The sequence below is a fragment of the Oncorhynchus tshawytscha genome, linkage group LG15 (assembly GCF_018296145.1).
Source record: "Oncorhynchus tshawytscha isolate Ot180627B linkage group LG15, Otsh_v2.0, whole genome shotgun sequence".
In the NCBI taxonomy this organism is placed as follows: domain Eukaryota; kingdom Metazoa; phylum Chordata; class Actinopteri; order Salmoniformes; family Salmonidae; genus Oncorhynchus; species Oncorhynchus tshawytscha.
In genome coordinates this window covers 14,294,241-14,304,967 of record NC_056443.1, presented here as the reverse complement: position 1 = coordinate 14,304,967, position 10,727 = coordinate 14,294,241, and the positions used below count along the sequence as shown (strand labels likewise).

Sequence of the window (10,727 nt, the reverse complement as noted above, 5' to 3'; positions counted from 1 at the left end):
TGCCACCCATTCTTAAGCTAACTGAAGCTCTTTGCTAAGTAATTGCATTGAATTCACCTGCTGTAGTAGCTCATGTGTATAGTGTTGAGTCATCCGCATACATAGAAACACTGGCTTTACTCAAGGCCATTAGTAATGACTCATGTCATTAGTAAAGATTGAAAAAAGTAAGATTCTACCTGGATTATGTTGGAGAGGCTTCCAATAAAGAACACCCTCTGTGTTCTGTTAGATAGGTAACTATTTATCCACAATATAGCAGGGGGTGTAAAGCCATAACACATGTGTTTTTCCATCAGCAAACCATGATCAATAATGTCAAAAGCCGCACTGAAGTGCTCCCACAATTGTTTAATCATCAATTTCTCTCAGCCAAATATCAGTCATTTGTGTAAGTGCTGTGCTTATTAAATGTCCTTCCTATAAGTGTGATGAAAGTCTGTTGTCCATTTGTTTACAGTAAAATAGCAAGATAGCATTGTATCTGGTCAAGCACAACTTTTCCCAAAAGTTTACTGAGGGTTGATAACAGGCTGATTGGTTGGCTATTTGAGCCAGTAAAGGGGGCTTTCCTATTCTTGGGTAGCATAACACTTTCTAGTAGGTTTAGATTGAAGATATGGAAAATAGGAGTGGCAATATTGTCCGTGATTATTCTCAGTAATTTTCCATCCAGTCACTACAGAGATATAGGGTTATAGTTAGAGCTAGATTCAAACAGATCCTAGCCGACACCCACATAGTAGTTGTTTTGGAGTTGTCAGAGGTGAACTGCATTAGAGCTGTCAAATCCACAAGCCGCTCCTTGCATTACGCTATCACAAACACAGCAATTGGATGCAATGAAACCACACCAGATTTATAATCCGACAAATCCCATGCAGCTGTGTTACAAATTCAAACACAGGATTGCCTGATGTTCTATTGTCTACTGGGGCGGCAGGTAGCCTAGTGGTTAGAGAGTTAGACTAGTAACTGAAAGGTTGCAAGATTGAATCCCTGAGCTGACAAGGTAAAAATCTGTTGTTCTGCCCCTGAACAAGGCAGTTAACCCACTGTTCCTAGGCTGTCATTGAAAATAAGAATTTGTTCTTAACTGACTTGCCTAGTTAAATAAAGGTAAAATAAATAAAAAATACTCCTCGATTAAACTGATAGACAATAAATCCCTCCATCCAAATTAAGATGAATACATGCACTACACTTTCTCTCGACCCGTTGAATTCCTAACCTGGTGGGGACACACAAGACCATCCACCTATTTGACAGCTCATACCGCCAAAAACATGCACAATGTGAATGTCGGTCAATGCGGGTTATTAAAGCTTGATCTGAATTAATTAAGGCCTTAGTCTTTACTGGAGATGATGTGGCCCCTGATGAGGTTAGGGTTAGGGTCAGATGATTGTCCATGATGAGGTGCCATGCATGTGTGAGATAGATAAACTTTACAGAAACGTACATATTAACCAATGGCATTTATTTATTAGCATTGGTAACACATTTTCCTTTGTCAGTTAGAAATTATTTGACTTTAAAAATAAAGCATACTATTTATCGGCTGACATGAAACTATGTAGTTGAGTTGTAATCAAATATAGCAACAATACTGTCTTACAAACACATTTTAAACACCAATATAGAACATCGATACTACAGATGTAAAGAGATTTAAAGGATCACATTGAAGTTTTGATACTGAAACCAAATGCTATTTTCAAATTAATGACTGGCACAATGACAACATAAGAATACAGGCCCACATCAAGAATGTCTGTCTCTAGCGTAGTCTGTCTCCCTCTGTGTCTCTAAGCTGTTGTCTACTGTTGGTAATGATTCTCAGTGGTGTGAGTTTGTGGCGGGCTGCTAGGGTGTGCTTTCATGTTGCCAGGCTGTGTATGATTCTCTGTGGTGACAGGGTGCATGTGACTCTGCATGGTTACGGGGTAGAGGAGAGGTGTAGCAATGCCTTGGCCTGGTTTCTGGAAAGCTGTTATCAAGTTCTTCATTTTCCGAAAGTATCGTTTCTCCACACCGGGAGTAGTCTAGAAGAGAGAGACAGAGAGGGTGAGGAAGAAAGAAAGAGGGGGAGAGAAAGGGAGATGGGGAGATAAAGAGACAGGAGGAATCAGGAATAACATCAGTTAGTGTGGTGGCGAGAGCTTGAGAGAGATAGAGAGGGTGAGAAAGAGCAAAAAAGAGAGAGACAGGAGGTCTGGTGTCTTACCTCTGCTGTCCAGGAGCCTCCACCATCCAGGGACAGCCTATATGTGTACACATAACCTTTATACCTGCACACACACCCACACAGTAAGTTTGACCATGCACATAGCAGACAATCACAGTGTCAGTATTGTGTGTGTGTGTGTGTGTGTGTGTGTGTGTGTGTGTGTGTGTGTGTGTGTGTGTGTGTGTGTGTGTGTGTGTGTGTGTGTGTGTGTGTGTGTGTGTGTGTGTGTGTGTGTGTGTGTGTGTGTGTGTGTGTGCGTGTGTAAAGTACTTAAGTAAAAATACTAGTTTAGTAGATTTTTGGGGTACAGAGCCTTCCCGAAAGTAATCATACCCATTTACTTTTTCCACATTTTGTTGTGTCACAGCCTAAATTTAAAATATATTAAATTGAGATTTTGTCACTGGCCTACACACAACACCCCACAACGTCAAAGTGGAATTATGCTTTTACAAATGAATTAAAAATGAAAAGCTGAAATGTCTTCAGTCAATAAGTATTCAACCCCTTTGTTATGGCAAGCTTAAATACGTTCAGGATTAAAATGCCCTTAACAAGTCACATAAAGTTGCATTGATTCCCTCTGTGTGCAATACTAGTGTTTAACATGATTTTTGAATGAGTAGGCTAATCTCTGTACCCCCACACATACAATGATATGTAATGTCCCTCAGTCGAGCAGTGAATTTCAAATTCAACCATAAAGACCAGGCAGGTTTTCCAATGTTTTCCAAGGGTACCTATTGGTAGATGGGTAGAAATAAAAAACAGCCATTGAATATCCCTTTGAGCATGGCAAAGTTAAAAATTAAACTTTGGATGGTATATCAATACACCCAGACACTACACAGATACAAGCATCCTTCCTAACTCAGTTGCCGGAGAGGAAGGAAGCCGCTCAGGGATTTCACCATGAGGCCAATGGTGACTTTAAAACAGTTACAGAGTTTAATGGCTGTGATAGGAGAAAACTGAGGATGGATCAACAACATTGTTGTTACTCCACAATTAGGGCTGTTGCGGTAACCATATTACCGCCACACTGGCAGTCACGAGTCATGAAAGGCAGTCAAATTCTACGTGACAGTTTAGTCATGGTAATTAAAGCTTCTCTAAGCTCTGAAGCTGTTGATCGTCATTAGTAGCCTACCAAACTTACTAACTGCCTGGTACTCTTCACTGTATTGTCCCTCTAATAACTCTGACAGCAATGCAAATGTGTTCAAAAATCAAATCAAACACTTCATGTTATGCAACATTTCAATAGGCTATGCAATTGCGCAAGAAAACAAGAGTGATGGCCTCCACAAAAAATAGGAGGATCAGCTTTCTATAGGCTAAGCCTACTCTATATATTTCTCAACTTTCCTAATATTAGGCACATTGCATATATTTTCAACAGGAGTATAGCCTACATGGCTGGCATGAAAATAAACCACAGGGAAAAGCGTCCTCCATTCACTATTTAAGTACATAGTGTTCTGATACAGGTGCATGATAATGGTCTATTCTAAATCAAAACTAATTTCACACATATATTATTTAGTATATGTAAAGACAAGATTAAATCAAGAATAGTCGGATGGTGGACAATACTAGCCTATGAATTATATATTATCACTTGTGAATGATGCCCAGCATAAGAAACAATGCCTTTTTTTTGCAACTTTTTCGAATCATAGTCTCACACCTCATGTAGCCTACCCCATCGGCCTATATGTTTTAATAAGGTTTGTCTCACAACTAAAGTAGCCAAATAAAATTAGGCATATTAATCTGCTTTACAAGGGGTGTAGAGCCTAACTGGTATACATAAGCAGCGTGTGAATTTCAAGTTTGGGGAAGATAATTGTCAACATAAAAATGCACCTTTATAATAAAAGCATTACATGCATAATTGTATTTGCTGTCACCTTTGATAATGGTGTTTTCCGCTAATGGAACATTTGCGCTTATAGCCTACTACCATATGCACATTGCTGCGCTTATAATGTGAAGAAATAGCCTAATAGTTTATCAAAATTTTAAGCTAAATATTCTGATCTGTTGCGTCAGCCACATTGCGTTAAAAACATTTTTTGATGCTAGTGGTTGTATTAATTTGGGATCTTTTGGATCCCACAACTGTCCCAGACTATGTTTGAAATATTAATTTCTTCCGCAGAATAGAATACGTCCGACTTTTGTACTATGGGGGATAGTAGATTGACATAGGTTAGTGATCTTGCTGCCTACTAATATTGTTGGCTGACGAAAAGTAAATGTGGACAGTTCTTCCAATATCTTCAATATGCATCTTGGAATTGCATAAGGACAGGTGCAGTTGTGTCCCCGATGTGTCTGTCTTCACTTGTAGCACGTGAAATATACACAATCACATGATGGAGCGTGCAGCACCCAGGGAGATGTGCCTAATGGCCTCTTGCTGCAAAAGTCCTGGATTATTTTTAGGGTACATTATTGCCACACAAATGGGATGCCACTGTAAAATTCTAGGCATTATCAAGTGCTTGTCAAACGACTGATGTCGTGTGTACAGTCTGTGCAAAAAAAAACAAAGCAGAGCTCATGCCTTTCAAGCTACTTTTTTCAAATCATCATTAGAGTCACATCATTCATCTTCTGCACATCTACCATTCCAGTGTGTAATTGCTATATTGTAATTACTTTGCCACCTTGGCCTATTTATTGCCTTAACTCCCTTATCTTATCTCATTTGCACTCACTGTGTATAACTTTTTGTTTTCTTTTGTCCTACTATATTATTGACTGTGTTTTGTTTATTCCATGTGTAACTCTGTTGTTTTATGTGTCGAATTGCTATGCTTTATCTTGGCTAGGTCGCAGTTGCAAATGAGAACTTGTTTTCAACTAACCTACCTGGTTAAATAAAGGTGAAATAAATACTTTTTTAACAATGCAGCCTTTCAATGTATTAAAAATCAAAACATATTAGCCCAACATTTGTAGAACAACTAAAGTTACATTAATAACTCTAAATTAAGCATATAGGAGTACCCATTTCTTTGTTAACCACTCAATACAGCATGTGTACACTCCTTCAAATCATTTGGAGAAAATATCCTTTCTATTTTATTCAGCATTGTTCAATTGTATTCTTCATAGTATAAAATAATGCCATGTCATGCTAAGATAATCTTGTCTGCTAAATGAACTAGTGTTACCCACAGCCATTTGACATAGCTAAATCAGGACCTAACATAAGGACAACTCAGAGTGTGCTATTCTGTTCTTCTGAAATAGACTACATGTTCTTCATATCATGCTTCTTTAGACCTGTCTAAAATAAATAATGGATTTATTGTGAAGGTGTAGGCTATATTACATGGATTTATTAGACTTTTTAAAATGTAGATGTTCCAAAGGTCTGCATCAGTGGCTTGTGTGGAAGCCAGGAGATGCTAAAAGTGTTAATTAATGGTCAATTACTGTGAGATCGACAGTTATTTGCTTGGCAATCACCGACTGACAAAATGTTGTGACCACCACAGCCCTATCCACAATACTAACCTATTTGCCAGAGTGAAAAGAATGAAGCCTGTACAGAATAACAAATATTCCAAAACCTGCATCCTATTTGCAAACAAGGCAATAAAGTAATACCACAAAAAAATGTGGCAAAGCAATTCACTTTTTGTCCTGAATACAAAGTATTTTGTTTGAGGCAAATCAAAAACAAGACATTACTGCGTACCACTCTCCATATTTTCATGCATAGTGGTGACTGCATCATGTTATAGGTATGCTTGTTAAGGACTGAGGAGATTTTTAGGATAAAAAAAAACAGAATGGAAGCAAACTGCCTTCCAGTTTGCTTTCCACCAGACCCTGGGAGATGAATTCACCTTTCATCAGGACAATAATCTAAAACAAGGACAAATCTACACTGGAGTTGTTTACCAAGAAGACTGTGAATCTTCCTGAGAGGCTGAGTTACAGTTTTGACTTACATCTGCTTGAAAATCTATAGCAAGACCTGAAAATGTTGTCTAGCAATGATCAACAACTAACTTGAAAGAGCTTGAAGAATTTTGAAGAGAATAATGGGCAAATGTTGCACAATCAAGGTGTGGTAGGCTCTTAGAGACTTTTACCAGACACTCTTATCCAGAACGACCTACAGTAGTGAGTGCATACATTTCCATACTGGTCCCCCGTGGGAATCACATGTTTTCACTTTGTCATTATGGGGTATTGTGTGTAAATGAGTGAGATACAATTATTTGTTTTATCCATTTTGAATTCAAGGGGTATTTTCCGAAGGCACTGTATCTGCACTGTACTATTTATATTTTTTTACTACTTTTACTTAACTATATTCTGAAAGAAAATATGTACTTTTTACTCCATACATTTTCCCTGACCCATACATTTTCCCTGACACCAAAAAGTATTTGGCTGGTCCTCATTGAAGTCCTATAGATCACTTCATTACTCCCTTTTTGTTACAAAGCTCTACTACACAAGCTTCCAACTGACTTAACTTGCTAGTATTTAAGTATGAGTTACTAAACCCGCTTGAAGGGTTGGTTAACTTCTGGTCTCGACCAATTTAGGTAAATCCTCCTTTAGTTTTAGTGCCCCCCATTGTTGGAATAAACTGCTAAATTACTTGCACCTTGATTCCCTGGTGCCGCCAAGGCAGTTTAGGACTCTGGTGTTAAATTCATTCCTTGAGGATTGCAGTTGTTTATTTTTTGGGAAAAAAACAAGAAAATCAGTTTTGCTTAATATTAAGGAATATAGCATTTTTACTTTTTACTTTTACTCAAGTACTCAAGTAGTACTTTTCTCACCACTGTACTTAATTATATTTAAAACCAAATACTTTTACACATTTACTCAAGTATTATTTTAATGGGGTAACTACTTTTTGTTGAGTCAATTTCTATTAAGGTGCCTTTTATTTTACTCAAGTGTGGCAATTTAGTACTTTTTCCACCAATGTGTGTGTAAGATACTCACAGCACACAGAGGCAGTAGAGCCCAGCTAGACTCTCACTGTTGCGTATCAGGTAGCTGCCGTCCCGTCCTGCTGTCCACAGCCTCATCTCCCCCTCCTCTCTGCTGATGGCTCTGTGGTACACGGCTAGTTTTTCCTGTTCCATGGCTGTGGACCACTCCACACTACTATACTGCTAACACTATCCTCTCAATAGAGTCGACTTTCAGCCTCCTAACCAAGCTCAGAACACCAGCTGACACCTCTCTTTCTGTAATGTCTGTAATGTGTGGCAGATCTCAGTTTCCTCTTATCTGAGTGCAGGCAAGCCAAGTATCTAACCTCTCACCTCACTCTCTCTCTCTCCATTGCTCTCTCTCCCTCTCTCTCTTTCCCTCTCTCTCTTTCTCTCTCTCACACATTTAATTTCCGTGGTAGGTTTGCAGCTCTCTCAGGAAGTTAAGTCATACTGACAGGAAGCAACATCAAAAGCCTCAAACTGAATATTTCCACAACAATAGAGATAAAGAACAGGGGAAAATATCAGTTTGACACATCTGAATGAAACTGATGATGCACTGCGCAGAGGAGTGTTGCCTGCTTAAGCGTCTCCGTGCAAAACATCTTTAAGGGGAAAGCAGACCGCACCAACAATTATTAGCAGTGGGTTGCCACAGGGAAATTAATATGAAATGCCGGCCAATGTTTTTTGGTCAGAGGTGATAGACAGACACCAGCATTGGTCGGCACGGTATGCTTTCACCATTACTGACATGGTACAGCTCTAAAACATCATTAGTAACATCACACATGTCTATAAAACATCCTTAGTAGTATCACACACACATCTAAAACATCACTACTAGAATCACATACAGTTCTAAAACATAATTTCTAACATCACACACCTGAAACATACTAACATCGCACACACTTTTAAAACATTGTTACTAGCATCACACACAGCTCTAAAACACATTAACATCACACACACCTCCACACCATCCTAAACAACATTATAAATGAATTAGAATTAGAATTATAAATGATGATATAATCAAATATATTTAATGTGCATTGATCCTGTTTGGGACAGGTGTTGGCAAGCTCCTGCTTCATTAATACATGTGTTTTGGTCCTGCTCTTCTCTACATAACTATTTGTCTGCCATCTTTGATACCATATCTAAAGTATTACAAGTGCCTTTTGCTCCTACTGCCATAACATCATTATTTGGGATAATACCTGATACTATAACACTACCAAGATACATATCTGACTTTGTAGCCTTTGTTTGTTGGCAAGAAGGTTGATTTTACTTCTGTGGAAATCTCCCTCTCATTTTGTGTGGATTAAAGATGTCTTACACTTTATTAAATTGGAGAAGATAAAATATACACTACAGGATTCTTCTGACAAATTCTACCAAATGTGGCAACGTTTCTTTACCTACTGTATGTAGAGACACTGCAATTTCCCTCTATTTTACAGTAAACTGCCTACCTAAACTTTGTATTTAATTGATCTACCTGTAAGTGTTTAATATTAGCCTGTCCTATTATAATTTTTCTATTTGTTTTGAAGACTAGCCATGTTTTTTGTGTACTTTGTTGTTTCTAAAGTATGTTTTGTTATAAAAGTATTACTCAAGTATTTTATATTTTTGTATGGGCATAAACATTCCTACCACATTCAAAAAGCTTGTTGCTATGGTATTTCAAATGTATAAAACCATATCTGCAATGTACTGTATTTCAAGCATTGTTTACTGTAACTGTGAAAGAAAATACCATATATATATATATATATATATATATATATATTTAACTATTTTTATTGGTATTTTCTTTCACAGTTACAGTATATATATATATATATATGGGCTATCACAGGGAAGTATTGAGTAGAACGGAGTATTGTTTATACATATTTATTTATTTATTGACAGTTGTCTCTTTTATATAAATACAAACATATGCAATATACAAAATTACAAAACATATTTAGAAAACAGACACATTTATCAACATAAAGGTCTCCGATCAATACTCTGAACCGACCAAGGGAAACCAGAACATCTAATTTCAGGGAGCTCTGTAAATTGTTCCACATTAAGGGCCCAAATAAAATTTCAAGCAGCTTTACCCAACTATGTGGAGACCGAAGTGTTATCCAAGCCTGAGACCGGGTTTGGTAATTTGTAAGTCTAAATTGAATTAATGATGTAGTATGGGGTAATACAAGGTAAAGGGGTAATACAGGGTAGTATGGGGAATTACAGATTAGAATGAGGTAATACAGGGTGCTATGGGGTAATATGGGGTAGTACAATGCTCTACTTTCCGGCTACCCGGATAAAGCACTAAATAAACTTCAGTTAGTGCTAAATACGGCTGCTAGAATCCTGACTAGAACCAAAGAATTTGATTTTACACATTTACTCAAGTATTATTTTAATGGGGTAACTACTTTTTGTTGAGTCAATTTCTATTAAGGTGCCTTTTATTTTACTCCAGTGCTAGCCTGCCTACACTGGCTTCCTGTCAAAGCAAGGGCTGATTTCAAGGTTTTACTGCTAACCTACAAAGCATTACATGGGCTTGCTCCTACCTATCTCTCTGATTTGGTCCTGCCGTACATACCTACACGTACGCTACGGTCACAAGACGCAGGCCTCCTAATTGTCCCTAGAATTTCTAAGCAAACAACTGGAGGCAGGGCTTTCTCCTATAGAGCTCCATTTTTATGGAACGGTCTGCCTACCCATGTCAGAGACGCAAACTCGATCTCAACCTTTAAGTCTTTACTGAAGACTCATCTCTTCAGTGGGTCATATGATTGAGTGTAGTCTGGCCCAGGAGTGGGAAGGTGAACGGAAAGGCTCTGGAGCAACGAATCGCCCTTACTGTCTCTGCCTGGCCGGTTACCCTCTTTCCACTGGGATTATCTGCCTCTGGCTTACTGGGGCTCTCTCATGCCGTCCCTGGAGGGGGTGCGTCACCTGAGTGGGTTGATTCACTGATGTGGTCATCTTGTCTGGGTTGGCGCCCCCCCTTGGGTTGTGCCATGGCGGAGATCTTTGTGGGCTATACTCAGCCTTGTCTCAGGATGGTAAGTTGCTGGTTGAAGATATCCCTCTAGTGGTGTGGGGGGCTGTGCTTTGGCAAAGTGGGTGGGGTTATATCCTTCCTGTTTGGCCCTGTCCGGGGTGTCCTCGGATGGGGCCACAGTGTCTCCTGACCCCTCCTGTCTCAGCCTCCAGTATTTATGCTGCAGTAGTTTATGTGTCGGGGGGCTAGGGTCAGTTTGTTATGTCTGGAGTACTTCTCCTGTCCTATTCGGTGTCCTGTGTGAATCTCAGTGAGCGTTCTCTAATTCTCTCCTTCTCTCTTTCTTTCTCTCTCTCGGAGGACCTGAGCCCTAGGACCATTCCCCAGGACTACCTGACATGTTGACTCCTTGCTGTCCCCAGTCCACCTGGCCGTGCTGCTGCTCCAGTTTCAACTGTTCTGCCTTATTATTATTCGACCATGC

The 10,727-nt window shown here is 39.0% G+C and overlaps 1 protein-coding gene across 1 annotated transcript; it reads right to left on the bottom strand.

Moving 5' to 3' along the window:
• Positions 1 to 1,463: 1,463 nt before the first annotated feature.
• On the bottom strand, positions 1,464 to 7,562 carry sh2d1ab (SH2 domain containing 1A duplicate b). The gene is made up of 3 exons (XM_024373250.2): positions 7,217 to 7,562; positions 2,228 to 2,291; positions 1,464 to 2,045 (listed from the first exon to the last, which is right to left on the bottom strand). Exons 1-3 carry the CDS (start codon positions 7,357 to 7,359, stop codon positions 1,821 to 1,823), a joined length of 432 nt encoding a protein of 143 aa, XP_024229018.2. The 5' UTR covers positions 7,360 to 7,562; the 3' UTR covers positions 1,464 to 1,820.
• Between the last annotated feature and the right edge of the window lie 3,165 nt (positions 7,563 to 10,727).

Excerpts from the sequence above, each read along its gene's own strand:
- sh2d1ab (XM_024373250.2), bottom strand. The coding sequence starts at position 7,359 with ATGGAACAGGAAAAACTAGCCGTGTACCACAGAGCCATCAGCAGAGAG. Across the intron at positions 2,292-7,216 it reads CTCTACTGCCTCTGTGTGCT|GTATAAAGGTTATGTGTACA; the intron begins GTGAGTATCTTA and ends GTGTGTGTGCAG. Across the intron at positions 2,046-2,227 it reads GAGGCTCCTGGACAGCAGAG|ACTACTCCCGGTGTGGAGAA; the intron begins GTAAGACACCAG and ends TCTCTCTTCTAG.